The sequence below is a fragment of the Heliangelus exortis genome, chromosome 14 (assembly GCF_036169615.1).
Source record: "Heliangelus exortis chromosome 14, bHelExo1.hap1, whole genome shotgun sequence".
NCBI lineage: Eukaryota > Metazoa > Chordata > Aves > Apodiformes > Trochilidae > Heliangelus > Heliangelus exortis.
Window position 1 is genome coordinate 3,224,707 of NC_092435.1, and position 18,575 is coordinate 3,243,281.

At 46.3% G+C, this 18,575-nt stretch overlaps 1 protein-coding gene and 1 long non-coding RNA gene across 3 annotated transcripts in view; both read right to left on the bottom strand.

Moving 5' to 3' along the window:
- LOC139802584 (gamma-aminobutyric acid receptor subunit beta-4) overlaps window positions 1–4,684 on the bottom strand; it is a 65,515-nt gene extending 60,831 nt beyond the window's left edge. The window contains exon 1 of one of the 2 annotated variants that reach the window (XM_071757895.1): window positions 3,683–4,684. In XM_071757895.1, coding sequence (XP_071613996.1) covers window positions 3,683–3,762 — 80 coding nt within the window. In that variant the 5' untranslated portion in view covers window positions 3,763–4,684. The remainder of the gene's footprint in view (window positions 1–3,682) is intronic. The other variant, XM_071757894.1, reaches the window with a different exon arrangement.
- A 3,464-nt stretch (window positions 4,685–8,148) lies between these two features.
- Window positions 8,149–14,891, bottom strand: LOC139802662 (uncharacterized). Its single transcript, XR_011728739.1, has 2 exons — window positions 14,812–14,891; window positions 8,149–8,387 (listed from the first exon to the last, which is right to left on the bottom strand). It is a non-coding gene; the product is annotated as an uncharacterized lncRNA (long non-coding RNA).
- Between the last annotated feature and the right edge of the window lie 3,684 nt (window positions 14,892–18,575).

Here is an 18,575-nt window from a genome sequence, read left to right on the forward strand (position 1 = left end):
CCATCAGGGCATCCCTCATGCTACAAGGCACCAAAGCACCTGTGTGTGCCACAGACACTCCAACTGTGGGTATTTCCTTTTTCACTTGCATTTTCTGTCCCTGGAACATCTCTTGGCTCCCATCCTGCACACGAGCCCCACAGGGCTACCAGGGATCCTAAGCCATAGGGATGGCACAGTAGTCTCAGCAGTTATTTTGACTCCTCTTGTGCAGCTCACCCCTGTTCCTGAGTGTTGCCCCACTCTCTTATCTCACATGTGCCTGCATCCCAGCTGTCCCACTGCACTGTACGCCCTCAACTCAGTCACCACTCACCACCCTACTCACTGCCTTGCACCTCACTGCACCCTGTCCATAGGTGGGTGCACACTCATACACAGAGAGGCAGAAATTATCCTTTCTATTTCATATGGGATGTCTGTAGCCTCTCTCTTACAGGGCTCACTCCTCTTCCCCTGCCACTCTGGGCACTTGGTCTAAATCTCACACTGTACAACATGGACCTGTCATGCCCCAAGGTCCCCATTACACAAGTCCCTCCCCAGCAAGGGCCCTGCACTGCCATACACCCCAGTGAAATCTTTGCTTCTCAATATACCCAGATATTTTTTCATATTATTGAAATAAAGGAAAAAAAATAGTCCTTTAATCCTATGGCCTCAACAGACAGCTGATCTTTGGCATGAAAAAATTAATCTTCTGTCACTCAGCATCGCCATGACTTCTTAGCAACACAAATCAAGAGATAGAGATAAGGTGGAAGAGTCCATATTTTGTTCTCTGTAACAGGGCAGTCATCCTTTCCCTCCCAACCCTCTGACTTGCACACAGTGAGGGGAGCCATTCTTCTTAACACTAATGCAGCTCCTCCAGCCATTTCATCAGGAAGGGAGCTCCCTGTTAATAACAAAGCAAAACTGATTGTTGGAAACCAGAAAGCAGAGGATGATAAAAAATATCGAACCTATGAAGTACTGCTGGATATTTGGGTTTTCAGGCAGCCTCCCTGCCACCTTCATCCCCTGCTTTGCATGAGAATAGAGACTCTGGCTGTGACAACTGCTGCTCTTTGCAGTCACTCACCACAGCAGTATGTCGCCCTGTCAACACCGCCTCCCACATCCATCCAAGTCAAGCTGGAAAGCTGCACCACAGCACCACGTCTGCCACACAAACAGGCACACACAGACATGGATGCTGTCCTGACTGTACAGAGACTGCACGGGCTCCCTGCCTGTTCCACCAAGACATGCAGACACGTAAAACACTGAGGCTCAGTGGTACAGCTGTGAGACACGCACACACGTGTGTGCATAGGTGTGACCACGTCCAAGTCTGTGTGGAGGTGGCTGTGGGTGCAGGTATTGCTCCATCAGGTTATCACAGACACTGGGCTAAGGACAAAATTTATGCAAGAGCACAGAAAGAGGTATTTGTGGGTGCTGAGTTGACTGGGTTCCCAGGTGCCCAGACTCCTGTTACAGGTGTGAGTTCAACAATTACACTGGGGAAAGAAGTGTTTGAGATGCTTTCCTAAGCATGCACCTTGCATGGGTCCAGCCCTTCATTGTATTGCTTTAATCACTGTAAAAAGATCAGAGAGGTCCACAAAGGTGGACATTTTCACAACACTGTGTATAGGCTTGGAGGGTCCACTTGCACCTGTGGATATCCATGCAGGTGTCTGAATGAAGTATTGCAACATGCTTATATATATATATATATATATGTATATATGCTCCCTGTGGATTCGTAGCATGAACCATCATTTGTTCATCTCCAGGCAGTCATTCCTAGGTACATAGATTTCCATATTCACAGCTTTCTGTATTTGTAATATAGACACTGTGTATTTCTTAAAGGATTTAGTCACTTCTCTTTAGCTTCACACAGGCCATAAACTAAGGAAGCATTGTTATTCCCTTAATATAGGCAAGAAAAATGAGCAGAGACAGTAACTAATGTGCATGGGGCCTTGACAAATGGGGTAGAGTGGGAAGAGGGAAATAGGGGCTCTTTCCTCCTCATTATCTACAAGTTGGCCTAGTGAGAGCATAAACCACCATCATGATTAAGGAGAAGGTCTCTTGCCTCTCAGAGCTTCTTTTGATCAAAAAAGCAGCAGTCCTTCCTCTGCACATTAGCCCAGATGTGGGCAAGCAGCTGCATGTAAGTGCTATTCCTGGAAAACGTAGGTCTGTATCCACTTAGGGAGCACAGATATGCAGCCTGAGAACAGAATTTTTTAATACTGTGTCCCTGACTCTGTGGGTGTACATGTGCTTTATGTATACTTGCAGCCAAACACCTACATATATGCACACCATACTGCTGACTGGGGTGTGTGAGGGCATGTGCACATGGGATAGTGATGTGTCTCCAAGGTGTGCACAGACATACATGCAGCCTGTAGGTAAATATCAGTCCCAGACATAAGCAGATATAAACACATATGCAAGGATATGTCTGAACAAAGGCTTTTAATACGGGCATTGCTCTTTACATATTTGCCTGGACACTGCCTCTAAGCATACACGGTGGAACCATGAGTGAATGGTGTGGGTAAGGTGGGCATGAATATGTTCCTGTGAACTATGGGAACATAAATCTTTGCATAAAGAGATGTACAAGCCTGTGCAGAGACCTGCATGTGTGTGTTGGGAATGCACTGCTCCGTGCGCATGGCTGAGCAAGGAAATGCCACAGCTCCCTCCCCAGCAGACTTCATGCATGCCACCAGCACAGAGATGCAAACCCACCTGCCCACATGTGTGAGAAGGGAGGGTGAGGATGAGTAGGCAGTGTTACTCCTATGTGTGAAGGCAGTGGACAAACACCTGTATTGGAGCAAACAGGTGTGCTCTGCTCCTTGTCCAGGCTGGATTGGTGCCTGCACCTCTGGTTCATTGGATCACTTGAAGTGCTCAAGGCATATACCAGGAATAGCTGCAGCTTGAGTACGTGGGGTTTTAGCACACACATTTACATGGCTACAGGCAAAGCAGGTAAAGCATGTTGTGCTCTGTAGGTGTCTTGTAACACATGTGTGTGCACCCCAATGGGCATGGGTGAATGCAGACATGCAGGGATGTTCCTGAATGGATTGCATCCACAGATGATTATGTTGCATGCCATAAATCTGCATGGAGGCACAGACGTAGGCATTGCCTCCTGTACACTGCAGAGCCAGGGCTTTGGTACAGGCACAGAGCACTTGGATGTGAGTGTGGCTGCGTGTGTATTGTGTGTGTGCAGACACAGGCATGGCCAAGGCAGTTCTGTGCCGGGGGTGTGTATGCACACAGCTTGGTGCCAGGCACTCAGTCGGCTCCTGCAGAAACCATGTTTCCCAGTAAAATGCTTCATTTTGCCATTTTCCCTTAGGTTGCATATGGGGCTGGAGGGGGAGGGGGGAGGGACAGACAAGGCAAGCTGCAAGTGGGCTGCAAGGTGGTCTCTGTCCGCAGAGCCCCTGCTCCACATCTCATGTATGAGCTTCCCTCCTCCCCCTAAAATGACATGGACTGGGAAATAACAACAGTGGGCAGCTGGAAAACAATTAGGGGGAAGAGCCCCCCCTCCCCCTTTCCCACATACAGATTGATGGAGAAAACCCCAAACAAAACAATCAAATGCTGTATCAGCCCCCTTATCCTTGCAGCCTGGGATCGCAATCCTTACCTTTGCGCACAGCAGGCGAGACAAAGAGCTGCTAAAGCAGAGACAATTCCACTCAATCTGTCTGCCTGAAATGTCCACATTTCCACAAAGACGAAGGATGGAAAAAATCTTTGGAGGGGAGGGGAAAGAAGGATGTGTCTTCTGAAATCCCCCTCCAAAAAAAAAGGGGGGGGAGGGAAAAAAAACCAACCCCCCCCCCAGTTAATGATTTCCTAGGGAAAAAGAATAATGAAAAAAACCTAAAAGATGTGGGGGAAAAATGTCCCCCCTTCCCCTTCAATGCCGGTCAAAGAATTCGCTTCTTCTTCCTTTCAGCATCCTCTCAACAACAGACATCCTCTGGCAATGGAGAAAATCCCAAGAGAAAGAAAAATAAAATGCCCTAAAATGAGAATGAACTCAGCAAAATGTGAAATCGAATCTCACAGGTACGCAGAAGAAGAAAAAAATTAAAAAAAAAGAAGTTAGTGTCCCCTGAGCACTCCACTTGGATTATTTTTCCTCCTGCTCATTTGCCATTCGGTTCTGCAGATGTTGCATGGCTCCTGCTACCCACCTTCAGAGAAGAGGAGGAGGAGAAAGAGTGTGTGTGCGTGAGTGTGTGTGTGCGTGTGAGTGAGTCTGAATGTGTGAGGGGGGGAGATGTGAGTTATCTAGCAATATTGTTTTATTCTAGATATTACCTACTTGCTCCCTTCTCCCTTCTTAATTCCTGAGGGGGAAGGGGAAGCAACCCAACCCCACTGTGTTGTTATTTATTTTAGGGAAATCTCAGGCTCATCCCTTGGAAGGTTTGGGGATTTTTCTGAAAGGGTTAAAAAAAGGAAAAGCAAACGCAACCCAATAAATAAATACATAATATATGCATGTGTAGCAAATAAATAAATCCCTGTCTGCAGAAAGAACTGCTCTCTGAGGGAGGACTGGATGTCTCCCTAGTGCAGTTGCCGCAGCTCCTGTGGAGTTTTGCTGCTCATTGCAAAGTCACAAGAGGAGGGGAGGAGAGAGGGAGTTTGTGGATATGGAGGGGGACCCTCCGGGAAAATTGGGATCCTGACGTCACAGCTGACAACACTGCTAACATTAACCCCTGATGGCTTGCAGAGGGGTTTTTTGTTGTGTTTTGTTTTGTTTTTCTTTTCCAGGGAGGTGGGAACAGAAGAGAGGATGAGAAAGGTGTTGGCATTTTGGCAAGCAGAGGGATGCGTCTGGACAAGTGCACAACTCGCTCAGCTGCAGACTACTAATAGGTCCTATGGCTGCCTGACACGGTGTGATCAGAAAAGGCTGAGATTCTTCTTTTGGCCACACAGATAAAATAGGTAATTTACTGAGTCTGTCTCTATGCCGTAGGCAGAGTGGACTGGTGGCCTCCTCCTGGGGAGATGGGGAAGATATGAAGACTCTGGTGGGACTGGAGACTTCCCCAGGCCAGGGAAGCTCAGCTCAGCAGGGATGTTTAGCTTTTCCAAGAGGGTCCTCTGCTACGGGTACAATACAGCTTGTGGAAAAAGGAAGCCTGAACTTGAAGAAATGCTGCTTGGTATCAGCCCCTTGTGCTGTGGCTCTGCCTGCTGAAATCATGACAGCCATTGAAATCTTCACAGTCACTATGCATCAGCGTCTGATCTTTATCTTAAAAGGAACATCACAACATCAGGCATGCAGTAATTTATGCCCACAGAGGATTTTTTCCTAGGAAAAAGAAGAGATCCAGCAAGCAGCACTTAGAACACAGAGGAGAAGCGATGGTCCAAGGAGGAAATGCCCAAGCTCTGCCACCAGGGCTGTCCCAGATGCTGTCATCTCTGTACCTGCCTGGCAGCTCAGAGCAGATCATCTGAGCTGGTATGTTTCCCCTGCCCTGGTGCTGGCCAACACTTGTATGTGGATGGTGTCCAAACCTCTCTAGGCCAAGAAGGGCAGAGCAGACAAGTCACTGCTGCTGGGCAGGAAAAGGTCCACAATGCTTCTGAAGGGGCACAGTGGCCACCAGGTAGCACCTTGCCAGGAGATCTGCCCCAGCCCTGGCTTGACTCTTGGTTTCATAACATTTCCTTCCCTCATGCTTGGCATGGCTCTTCATGGTTTCCTCATGAGACGCACACCACATATATTACACTCTGAATTTCCTTCTCCCAATAAGAGGCATGGAGAGTGATGATTTTGGGGAATTTCCCCCTTGCAGGACAGGCTGAGCTGTTTCAATACAGATACAACAAAACAAGGACATCAAACCAAGGAAAAGCTGGGCTGTGTGACACACTGTTCTGGTGTTACAGCTTGGGCCATCTCCCCTGCAGCTCCTGTCAGAACTGGGAGGTCCTGGGGGATAGCGAGCACGCCAGGTTTGTGGGGAAAAGGAAGCTTTTGAATCTATAAGGAGGCTGTGTAAGGAGCAGGGGAGGAAAATCTCTTTTCACCTGCTACTGAAGCTGTGGAAAATTATCTCTGCTTGGTTTAGATCCCAGACCACCCCAGTTTCTCCAGACCTCTGGGAGTTAAGCTCAAAGCAGTAATTTTCTGGGCAGAGACTTGGGACCTGCCACACGCCAGTGAATGTGTCTGTGAGTGCAGAGTCAGAGGCCAGGGTGCAGCACGCTACCCATGGCCTTCACCCTGTCCCACTGTGTCCTCCCAGGCCGCAGTCAGACACAGGGACTCAACCATCACATCCAGATATGGCAGGTGCTGTTAAGCTGTGTTGTAGCCAAAAGCAAGGGCTGCCTGTCTGACTGTGCTCTCAACACTGGGCTGGCTGCTGTGTGCCTTCAGGATGTGCCCTGGCTGCAACAGGCCCTGGTGTCACAGGCACTACATGTTTGTCACTTCTCCTAGAACCTTGTGGCTCTAGTACAGCCCTGTGGCTGGGGGATTCACCTTTGCAAAGGGCCGTGAGGATACAGGCCAAAGCAAAAGGCCTTTTACCACGTGCCTGCTGAAGAAAAGGAACCAGACCGGCAGATGTTGGCTGTGCTTGGTCAAACTCAGCCCCAACTTGTAAAACAGCTGGTCTGCCATTTCCACAGGGTGGTTTGTCTCCTCTATGGTCACTTGTGCCTTACACAGTGTGCCCGGCTCTACAGTGCAGGCCACAGCCAGCCATGGCGTGGATATGCCAGGGTCCTGTGAGATATCCCTGTGTGCACATGTACCACCAGGAACGTGTAGGGACGAGCTGCCCTGGCTCCTCTCATGATAGCTGTTGTACAGGGATGGTATTTACCTCATCTGCTGCTAGCAGTGCACAGGTCTCCAGCAGCAGTGACTTTCTGAAGCACTTACACCGAATTAAGCTGCTGGGTACCAGGGATAAGCTCTTGGGAAGCTTGGCATTTGCCTCTGCCAAGGCTCTGGGCACCAAAGGCAAGATTTAACCCCTCCTGGGCCCTTCCACTCTTCACTTTTCAGTCCCCTTAACACTGCTCTCTCCCACCAGCTGTGATTGTATGTTACTGGCAAAAAGGTAAGTGGAAAGCAAATGTCAGAGGCATAAATAAAGAGGAAATTTATACTCACAAATGTGACATTTGTTCTTCTAAGTTCACCCAGTCAGGAGCAGCAACCATGTCACGTGAATTATCTGACCACTCAGCCACAATGGGCAGCCTTGGAAAACCCATTGCTTAGCAGTGAATACATTCAAAGAAGCTGTTATGTGCTCTTGAGTAATCTACCTGAAGCCACGTTCATGAATAAAATACTGCTTTGGATTTAGTCACCAGATCTCCTGGAGGCTGACATATATTTATATGTGATGCTGACTGAGGTGTTAACTTCTCACCCTTTGGAAGATGGGCATCCTTGAGCCCCTCCCAGACCCTTTTATACTGGGGTCTTCCTCCCCTCCTGGGGGCAATGTGCTCTCCCATGAGAGCCCAGGAGGGGGTGGGGAGGGTGGGCAGATTCTGAAGTTGCTATTCTGAGCCTGTAAAGAGCTGTGACAAACTGCTGGAGATGCTGTGCTGTTTCTGTAGTCACTCGGAAGAGGCCATGGAGGATTGTGTTCATGGCCACTTGCTGTCCTACACTATTAAATCATTCATTTTCACTCCTCTCTTGTTGTGTGCTGCAAGATTCACACACTGACCTCTCTTTTTATCCTGTAGCCACTGCTGACTCTAAGTCACACTGTGAAAGTGCTGTGCAAAAAGCCTCTACAGATCATGGCTTACAGTCTTCAACCAAAAGACAGTGCATGTTCCTTTTTATTTTCTTCTTTTTTAATTCTTTTAATTTCTCCTTTTTTAATTTTTTTTTCTGCACTGTGTCCAACAGTTGAGCACTTACTGGATATTCATCTGTGTGTTACCTCCATCTTTGGGTTCATAGCACTGGAGAGAGGATCAATGGTGTCTTGAAAGGTTTGCATGAGTGAAGCATTGTGGCAGTGAATCAGATTTAGCAAAAACAAGGAAACAGAGGGAGGCTGATATTTTCCACCACTCCAACATGCTTTAGACCTCTTCTCCAAGCATGCAAATATATTCAGCAAATGGATTCTGGGTAGATATTTCAGTAGAAAGTATTCAACCTTAGGAAATACCATAATTAGAATGAGCACTAGGGAGCATCAAAAATACAACTCCACCAGTACCACTTAGTTGTGTCAAAAAATCTTCCTGGACTCCTCTTCCTGCTGGCAGAATGGCTGGCTCTTCTGTCAAGGCACAATTCCCAAGAGAAGATGGTTGTTCCTCTATAGCTGAAAAGGGACCAGAGGAGAAAAAAGAAAGCAAAATTAACCAGACACTAAACCAGAAGTGCAAATGTAATAGAAACTCTGCAGGAAGGGAGAAAATATTCAGCCCCAGAGCTGACATTCCTGTGTGCAAGGTGGAAAACACCTTTAAAATAAATTAAAAACTCATGAGGTAGAAACAGAAAAGATCAAAGGCAAGGGAAGCTTTCCCACCTGGTGTGACACACAGCCTCTGTCTCCTGCTGCAGTTGTATCTAGGACTGAACTCCCCTTTCTAATTGCTGCTCTAGGTTCCAGCAGGAGAGCTTTACCCTGAAGCTGTCCTGCAGAACAAATTTTCCATCAGCAATTACAGGGCCACCTAATTCCTCTCAGGCATTGGCAAGAGATGACTACGAGTCACCAACCTTGTGTACTGATGGAGCAGGCAGCCAATAGTAACTGCTTGAACAGCTGACACTGTCATTTCAGCATCTCTGTGTCCTCTAACTCATAAATCACTCTTAATGTATGAGCCCAGCAGACCCTCTGCTTGGACACCAGATGCTAGATATATATTCCTGAAAAAAAAAATCTCAAAGGCATACTCTGTATAGAGGGTTCCCCATCTTTGCCGAGGTAAAGCTTCTTCATCACTTTGCAAGATGCTGCAGACTTCTCCTGAGTAAGGTGAATTGTTGACCACTTTTAGGAACCATGAATGGCTGAACTGGTGAGCAGAGTTTTGCATGCAGTTGTGTATCTCCTTTGTGCTCGAATCTGTTTAATTAAAGGATGGAAAGTATGGATGAAAGTGAGAAAAGATTGTCCATGGAGATGTGTTCATGAACCGGTTCCCATTTGAGGAGCCTTAATTCTCTTTGTGAAGCCCCACGTGACTTTTTTCTGAAAGGTTTGCAAAGTGTCAAAGACTCTTACCTTTTGCCCACTAAATTAAAATGTCCTACTGTTGAGGTGTACTGTTTTAACAGATTCTTTTTGTACTTGTTTATCTTTGCCTATCTATTGATGTCTGCTTTATCTATGTTTGTTCTTGTGCCAGACTTGCCTTTCAGCAGAAGTAGTCCTCTGTCCCTAGAGGAATTTCTGTCAAATTTATATAAAGCCATAGTATTTCCTATTAGTTTTGCTCTATGAAGTTAAGTTATTCTATGGTCCGTTTGATTGACAGGTTCTTCAATTTTTAAACACCTATATAGCCTGCTGCCATATCTTTTTTTTTATATCTGTATTCCTTTTTATGTTAATGAAACCAGAATTGTCCATAATGCTTTTCATTTAATCTCTGCAGTGCCTGTATTATTTCTTTTTGTCTGCTAGGATTTGATTTTTCCTGGGTTCTGCCACACTCTTGGCTCATTAAGCTGTGATTAATTGATAAACTTGATTTTGTATCTGTGCAATGATTTACTTATCACCTATACCAAACCTGATTTTAGAGAAGAAATTCTTCTTCTGAAACCTGGGTGCCAGAATGATGATCCTATTCTCTCCTGACTTGAATCTTTTGTGAATATGGAGTGCCTTGATAATGTTGCTATATGAGCACCATATGGGAACCAAATATGCTCATGACAGGTTTTCTGCATATTTGTGACTCTTTCATATTTGTGATCTTTCTATGATTTCTATGATTCCACTCAGACTGAGGTGCCCGTCTGGACTTTCAACTCAGAGCAGAGCTGAAAGAGAGATTATAAAACAGCACTCAAAGTTTCCAAGACTGAATGCAGAAGAGACAACCCTGCTCTTTTTTTCACCATAAATTCCTGTTTCTACTCTTCAGGTGGGAAACTAAGGCAGCTTAATCACCTGCCTACAATGCACAGTTCCAGTTCCACTGCCTCCTTTTTAATTATTAGTCTTTTCTTTGCAGATTTTGAAATGCAGGACTTTGTATGGTGACATTTGATTTTAAAAGGAAGTAAGAAAAGACAGTAAGAAAGAAATGTTTTCCTTGAGATGATGGCTTAAACTGAGAGCCAGGAGGCTGTCTGTCCAGGGGAAGCTCTGTGAGAGACCAGGAACCCAGGAAATTGCAGGCAAATGCAGTGGACTTGTGCAGTCAGAAAGGCAAAGGTAAGGGGTTTTTTGAGTCTTTCAGTCACTGGGATATTTCAGGAGGTTTTTAATATGTAGTTCTGATTCAGGATGAAAATTTAACACTTCTGGTGATCAGATATACAAAATACTTCAGTAAGGTGCCATATCTATGTACTGGGGGAGAGCTCTAATTTTGTTCTGGGTTACAGAGTCTGGAAATTGTTATTTATGAGGGGAGTGCAAAACTGGGTGGAAATTCTCCAGTGGTGCCAGGTGGCACCAATCCCAATAATTGTTCCCTCCAAAGAGATACACAACAAGTTGCCTTGCTTGAGGGAAGGAACTGTGTCCCAGTGCCTGTAGAGCATTCAGCACAGCTCTGTAGGCAGGGGCATGGACACTACAACAGCACAAAGTCCTGCACAACAGCACTGCCAGCCTCTGGTTTTCCAGTGTCACACCATGCTGCTCTGCTCAGTCACTTCCCTGGAGCAGACCAGGAATTGTATCCTGGATCAAGAGGTCCCCAGTGGTATTGGAAGTGCCCCATTGCCAGTTGGGAGGTCTCTGACTTTCCTAAGTTTGTGTCTCTTAATTTTAACTGGACACCTGAGCCAACTAACAGGTGTGTTTCTGTGATGGAGACATAGACTGTGTTAATTTTTCAGTGTGGAAATGAAGGAGGGCATCTCTGAACAGTGCTTTCTGAAGGCACACGCTGCTTTGGGAAAGGTGGAATTCTTCTAGGACTCCTCCTGCCTGGGATGAGTTATTGTGCTCCTTGTTAACTCAGTATTTTATGTGAGAAAATATCGATGTATGTTTTCCCCATGGTGTTCAACCACTTCACAAGGTGCTTTGGCTGACAGCTCTAAAAGAGGTGGATAAGAGCCGAATGACTTTCATGACTTGAAGTGGTGATAATTGTGCCAAAATTTGCTTTCAGGAATGTTATATGGCTGTCATGAAATGCAAGTTGTACATTACAGGATGGTAGACAGTGAGACGTGTCTTGGTCCTGAAACAGGTCTGGCAGCCCATCAGTCTGCTGACAACTAGCTCAGGTCATGCTTCAGCCTCTGAAGTCATTTTAGTGTTCACTCTGTAGATGTGAAAACAGAACTCCTGTGTCTGTGTGCAGAGCATCAGCTTAAAGCCTGCAGCCTGACTCTCCTGTGCAGAAAGAAGGTGGGGCACCTGTTAAACAAATCCCTGTGGGAGACAACAACCATGGCAGTGTTTCCTACAATTTTCCAGAGTCTGGCTTCCAGCCTCCTGTAGGGCTATGCCTGGAGGGAGCCACTGCCTTCAAGCAAAACTCAGTGTGGGACTCCCCAGGTGCAAAACTGGCAGATGGGAAGGTAAAGGAAGGGGTTGTGTGATGAGTATCCCTCTGCCTTGGGAGAGAAAACAGGCAAGATGGGCTCCTTCCACTGATAAGAGGCTGCCTTTATCTGAAACAGTTTAACAGAAAAAACATCACTGGTCCTGAAGGATGTCAGAAGTGTTACTGACCATTCCTTGTGACTGCAGAGTGTGAGGTAGATGTGAAATACGAGCAAGATGTACAGAGGGTACAAGGAAATAATGGTTGGTCCTAGCAGGAGTTATAGGTGTCTCTTCTCCACCTTCACCACCAGACTCTATCCCAGCTTTCCAGCTTCAAGCAGAGCAGCACCAGAAGCCAGCACTGACTGCTGGAGACTCCTCATCATCTCAGACCTGCCAGTCCCCATGTCTGTGAAGTCCCTCTTTGGAGGAACAGGAGGAAAATCTTCTGTACATACACTTTTTTTGGAGCTTGAAAGTGAAATACATGTGATGCTGTGTTGCCTGGCAACAGGCTGGGAGTAGTGAAGCACAGAGCAAGTCTTCTCCAAGGTTGTGCTTGAAGGGAGCATACGTGTTCAGCTCTGAAGCTCCTCTCCTATAAAGCATCTTTCCCACGAAGACAGTTGGGGTTGTTCATCCTGGAGAAGAGAGGGTTCAGAGAGATGTTATTGCATCCTTCAGTGCTTAAAGGAGGCTTCTAAGAAAAATGGAGAGAAATTTGTTATTCTGGCTTATAGAAATAGAACAAGGGATAATGGTTTTAAACTGAAAGAGAGTAGATTCTGATTAGATATAAGAAAGAAATCTATGTTGGCTCTGGGACACATAAAACTAGCTATCTTACATGTGCTCATGCAGTGAGGGAGTAGTAGAATCATAGAATCTGCTGAGTTGGAAGGGACCCATCAGGATCATAAATTCCAACTCCTGTCCCTGTGTAGGGCACCCCAAGAATCACACCATGTGCCTGAGAGAGTCATCCAAACACTTCTTGAACTCAGGCAGCCTTGGTGTGATAACTGCTTCCCTGGGGAGCCTGTTCCACTGCTCAAACACCCTCTGGGTGAAAAACTTTTTACTAATATCTAACCCAAATTTCCCCCAGCACATCTTCCTACCTTTCCCTCAGGTCCTATCATTGGTCACCAGAAAGAAAAGGTCAGAGCCTGCTCCTCCTCCTTCCCTAGTGAGGAAGCAGAGAGCTGTGATGAGGTCTCCCCTCAGTCTCCTCCTCTCCAGGCTGAACTGACCAAGTGCCCTGGGGTATTCCTCATACAGCTTTCCCTCTGAACCCTTCACCAACCTCGTAGCCCTCCTCTGGACACTCTCCAGTAGCTCTTGGTACAAATCTACTCCAGGAGGAAAACCCAGTTTCCTTTATTAATAGGAAATAGGAATGGCCACAGTGTTCAGTCTTCTTGTGGAATGTACAGGCAGGGTCTTGCAGGGAACAGCAGAAGCCCAGGTGAACAGGATCTCTGGTCTGTGCTGTCCTGGGACCCAGCAAACCTTGTATGGGCCAGTGGTGGTTGCCAACACCTGAACCTTTGTCCTACCTCCACATCCTGCAATTTGACCCTGAACTCCCAATCCCTGGAAACTTAATTTTTTCTCTTTGATTTCTTTGAAGTTTTTGACCCTCATTTGCAAACCAAAAGGCTGTAGGAGGTGATCTGAGGCTTAGCTAAAAATGAGGTATGGAATAGTTGCCCATTTGGCTGGTGGTGATTTCCCAAAGCCAGCAGCTAGCCCTCCTGGGTTTGCAGATATCAATCAGTGATGCATTTTGTTTTGTTTCTTTAACTGAATAAAAGCAAATCCCTCTGCTGCCATCCCTGAGGACCCCAGAGAAAGTGTAAGTGTACTGACAAGTCTAAATAACCCACAGCTCAAGCTAAATCCAGACCTTCACATCTTCTTGCATCCTCTTCAAAGGAGGACACAGCACAACACTGCTCATGATGAAATGAGGTGACCTGTATTTCTGCTATCCCTTTCCTCCAGTCTCTGTTACCAAGATCAGGGGCTGCTTTTCTTCCACAGCTGAAGTGGAAAAAGTACTTTGTAGACATAATCATAAGGGATAGCCTCCAGTGGCAAGCTCAAGACAGAGATGGATGCCTGTGTCCCCAGAGAACCTGCACCTAGGATGCTTCAGCCAGCAACCTCCCAGGAGAAGTAGCAGCTTCCCAGGCCACTGTCCAAGCTTCTGGCTGTGAAGTTGTTTTCCAGATAACCAACATAACAATTCTGTCTGAATTGTCTCCCTGGTTCTGCAGAGAAAACCGAACGGACAAGTTGGTGATGCCCAGAGATTTAATCATAGAAACATCAGTTACAAGAGAGGCTTGGAGACCATCTAAGTCCAACCTCCCCTCCCACTGTAACCCATTCATACCTTGTAACCAGCAGGACAAACAGGAGAAACTCCTAATCCAAGGGGATTCTTGTTTTTCTGGTCTAAGATAAGTGCCTGTTGGCATGCCATTGCTTTCTTTTCCACTGCAAGCCCTGTACCCCTTTCCCTACATTGCCATGCTGACACTTCTTTCCCTACCAGGGACAGACAGGGGTATGGCCAGGTGTGATCTTGGTGGCATAAAGAAGCAGAGCTCATCAAAATTTCTCTGCTGTGTTTCCTGACTACCCCTAGAGGACATCTCCCTGGTATGCTGGTGCTTTAAACATGGTCTAAAAGAAACTATGCTGGCAGTGGGTTGAGAAGCCTTCCTGCATGGTGCCTCTGCTCCCCATTCCTGTGGAGGAGGAGTGGAGAGCACAGCTGTAAGCAGACCCTGACCTGATCCTCTAAAGCCCTGCACAATCCTCTGCATGGCAGTGAGGGCAGCAAGGCATAGTGAGGAGTGGAAGAGCTGTTTGCTGTATTATTTCTAATTTGCAGTGAAAGCACAGGGGTCAGGAGAAGGCTGGTTTTCCTGCCAAGGTGTCCTGATTAAGTCAAGCACTGATAATGACATCTTAAGGGAGCTGATGAGAGGTAAATAATCTCCTAGTACTGGAAGGTCTGGGAAAAAATATTGCCAAAACATACCCTGGTGAGGGGTCATCATCAACCAGCCACATGCATTTCCCTCCATCACCAGCCCGCTGCCCCCAGGAAAGCTGAACATTCCCTCACGACATGGAATGACCGCCTCTGTTGGCATGGCAACGCAGGATGCTGTGGCAGAGATGGCCAGGCAGGAGTTTGCAATCGGCAGAACAGGGAAATGTTTGATAGATTAAAAAAATACCAGCCGCATGCACTCTTTTCTCTCACTCACTCCACCTTGTGCTGCCGAGTTGAATAACAGCGTTATTGTGGTTGGAGAAAAACTGCAGCATCAGTTCCCTGGCTGTCAGAAGAGGAGCAAGAGAAGGCTTAACCACTTTTCCTCTTGATGTCCCCTCATTTTCTTCCCAACATATCTTCCTGGGGAGGGAAAGACGAGTGGTCAACCTGGGGTGCAGGAAGGAGACCCAGGATCTGATTCTCTCTCTTTTTTTTTCCCTGGCCTTGACAACTGATAAATCTCATTACCACTCTGGATTGCTTTACCTTCCTCATTACTGGATAGAGAGGGTGACTCTGAATCACATTTTTAAAAGAAATGTTTGAAGATTCTGGTTCACTATTAGAAGTCATGCAGAGTTTTCCTTAAGGAACAGAGACGAGTGAAGAGGTAGAGGGATTTAAAAAGTAGCAGCCTCTCCCTCTGCATCTTACGGACAGGATGAGCTCAAGCCCCAGCTGATTTTCCTTGAAGACCAGTTGTGAGGTTTTGTGCAAGTGCTAAGCCCTGTAGAAGAGCATCCAGCAATTGCAGAGAAAGGAATACCACTTCTCTGAACAGGAGAGGAATGGTATGTGGCTGCTCTTTTCCTATAGCTCTACCACATACGTGGGAAAGACAAATCCACTCCAGCAGCTCGTCACTGCTCCAGAACCAATAGCAAGAAGCAGAGAGAATCCCTGTGCAGGGGAAACCATTGCTGAGCCCAGCCAGCTACTGACAGGGATCCTCTACAGAGCTCCGGGGAGCAGCATCCTACCCAACCCCCCCCCCTCTCTCAACAAAGGACCCTTTTGAGTCTTCACTCTCTTTTGTCTCCCCCAGCACAGCTGCCTCCCTATCCTGCCTTTCTTCTACCTTATTCCACACTGCTCTGCAGCTTTCTCTGCTCAAAATAATTTCTGCTAAGGGAATTTTTTTCCCTCCCTCTCCACTCTCCTGCAGTATTTCTCCCTGGCCTTTCCCCTAAGAGATGAAGTTGAGCATTAGCCCAAACATCATCTCTCACTGTTGAGCTGTAGCAGACTAGATTAATTTAAAGCCCTCCTGTAAAAACATCTGGTTACAAAAACAGGACATTAGAGAGGACAACTTTGCTGTCCAGGTGGATTATTTGACAAATTATTCTAAGCACTGATGATTTAGCAAAGTGCTGAATTCACCCAGGGCACTCCCAGCCCAAGCAGGAACAAAGTCGAGCTCCTGGTGGCAGCAGCCTGGGCATTGCTGCCACCATCCACCTGCTCTCCAGCCACAGGGAGGTGCCAGGCTCCAACAACAAACCCCCCCCCCCCCCTATAGCCCCTATATCTACCCCACAAGCAGCAGTAAAATCAACTGCAATTAAGCACCTGCTGATCACAATTAGTATATATGTTGATTGATAGGTGCTGTGTTTCTGTAGGAGGTTTCACAAGGTAGGCTGGGGTCATCCTTGCAGCAGAGCTGTAAGCAGAGCACTCAAGACTTTGGGGAGGGGTCCCATATCAACAGAGCAACCAGATACCCTCAGAGGTAGGTGCCTAAAGCACTGCAGAGCCTGGATAGTTTTGTCTGTTTGTTTGTTTTCAATCTCTGCTCTAAATGGAGGCTATTTCTTGTGTCTTTCTTTTATTTTAGTCTTCTTCCTTCTGCAGTGAGTCGCTGTGTTTAGTGATTCCTCTGTGAAGGAGACCTGAGCCCCCCACACACACTTCTTAGGGAACCTGAGAAATTACAGTGCCATAGCAAATGTGTGTTGCCTATTGCCCTGTACCTAATCCTTCATGACCCCTAAAGGCAGAATGGTTGCCAGGGTGCTGTGTGTGCTGTACTGTGTGTGTATGTGCTGTGGCTGCTGATCAGAAATTTGGTGAGATAAGAGAAGGAAGCCACACGTGTAATGTCTCTTAAAATACTGTAACAGCCTAACACAAGCTTCTGATGGGGCTATGGCACCTTGTTTTAGCAAAAGGCTTCATGTGAGTTGAAACTTCCCCCTTTGCTGCCTGTGTCTTCAAAGCACCTCTTTCAGCCTGAAGAAGCAAAGCTAATAAGCATGTTTTCTGGTAGTGAGTCTGCAGTCTCTTAGATGCCACTGCAAATTTGGGCACAATGTTCCAGCTGCAGCCTGCACTGCTCCGTGTCCCAATGCTAAATAGTAAAATGAAGTGATATAAAATGATCAGGGATGTCAGAAAGTTAACAGTAGTATTGGTCTTTCCTTGAGAATAGGGTGGGTTGTGTAGGTAGGTACTCTTCAGGGTTTCTATGAAGAATGGCTTGGAGTAGTTTAACATAGAGGAAAGGAAGGTGGTGCTAAAGTTGTAGCCACCATGAAGATGCTGAGCTGTGGCAGGGGAGGTAGAAGGGTGGTAGCCTTGTGCCTTTGGTTGAGTTATGGCCTCACCCTGCAAGGATAATGCAAAGAGGGGTATGTGGGTTCCTTCCAAGCACCTAGTGCTCCTAACTGAGGAGGAATACTGGGCTGGAAAAGGACCATGAGCTTAAACACATTGAGTAATACTGAGCATGATTTTTTCTTTACAAGATACTTCCCCCTAGGTGACTGGCAGAGTGCTCTCCCTAGGGAGAGTAGGCTTGTCTAACTCAGTTTTATACCATGCACTTAATGCAACAAATCTCCTCACTTTTCTTGAAGATCTTCACTTACAACAAGATCCCTTGGCACCCTTTTGTTTTTTTTTTTTAAAAAAAAAAAAGGAAGCTATGCCAACATGTCTTCGTTGGGCTGCTCTTAAACCTGGCATAAATCAGCAGCACAGATAAGAGCTGTTATGCAGTTTGCATTCAGTTAGTAAATATTAATGCTGACCTTTTTAAGGTGAGTGGTATGTTCCTATGTGGTTGTCAGCTAGCTGGTCTGGTCTAAGAAATGGCTTCTAGTGTCTCAACTTTTGCTAGGGGTTCAAGAAGTTTTGAGGTCTTGCAGCTTGAGGGCAGAAGGGGTAATTTGATGCATTTTTTTATCTAGAGTGTCCTACAGTTTCAGCTGATAATCCAACTGTAGCTGAATAAAGGCAGTTGGTGTTTGGCAAGGCCAACTTGTTACATTTCTAGTTTGATTTGCAGACCTCTTGTAAACAGAAGCTTCTATGCAACTAGGTAAGAATGCAGTTGCAGAGAATACAATACTTAAGCTACTGTTTCCATTAAAACTGTTGGGTTTGTAACTTCTTTTCTTTGCTAATTTCACTGACTGAAGCTCACTCTTTCAAATAAAACTGAGACAAGCAGTTTCTCACCCTCTTCCCACCTGGCCTTGGCTAAACTAAATAATCTTTGTGCTGAACTTGGTGTTTTGTTTTTAATGATGGTGAGCAACTGTGGGCTCCTAGCATGTGTACAAGGTGTGGGAGTTTCTTAGCTGGCAGAACAGGTCTGTAACTTATGGGAGTGTTTATTTGACATTTAAGCTCTCCTCATTGGTGGCTGATATGTATGTCCTGTGTTGGACTCAAGCCCAAGGGATTATAAATGATCCTGTGGAAGACTTAGGATGAATGCCAAGTAGTCTGTACTG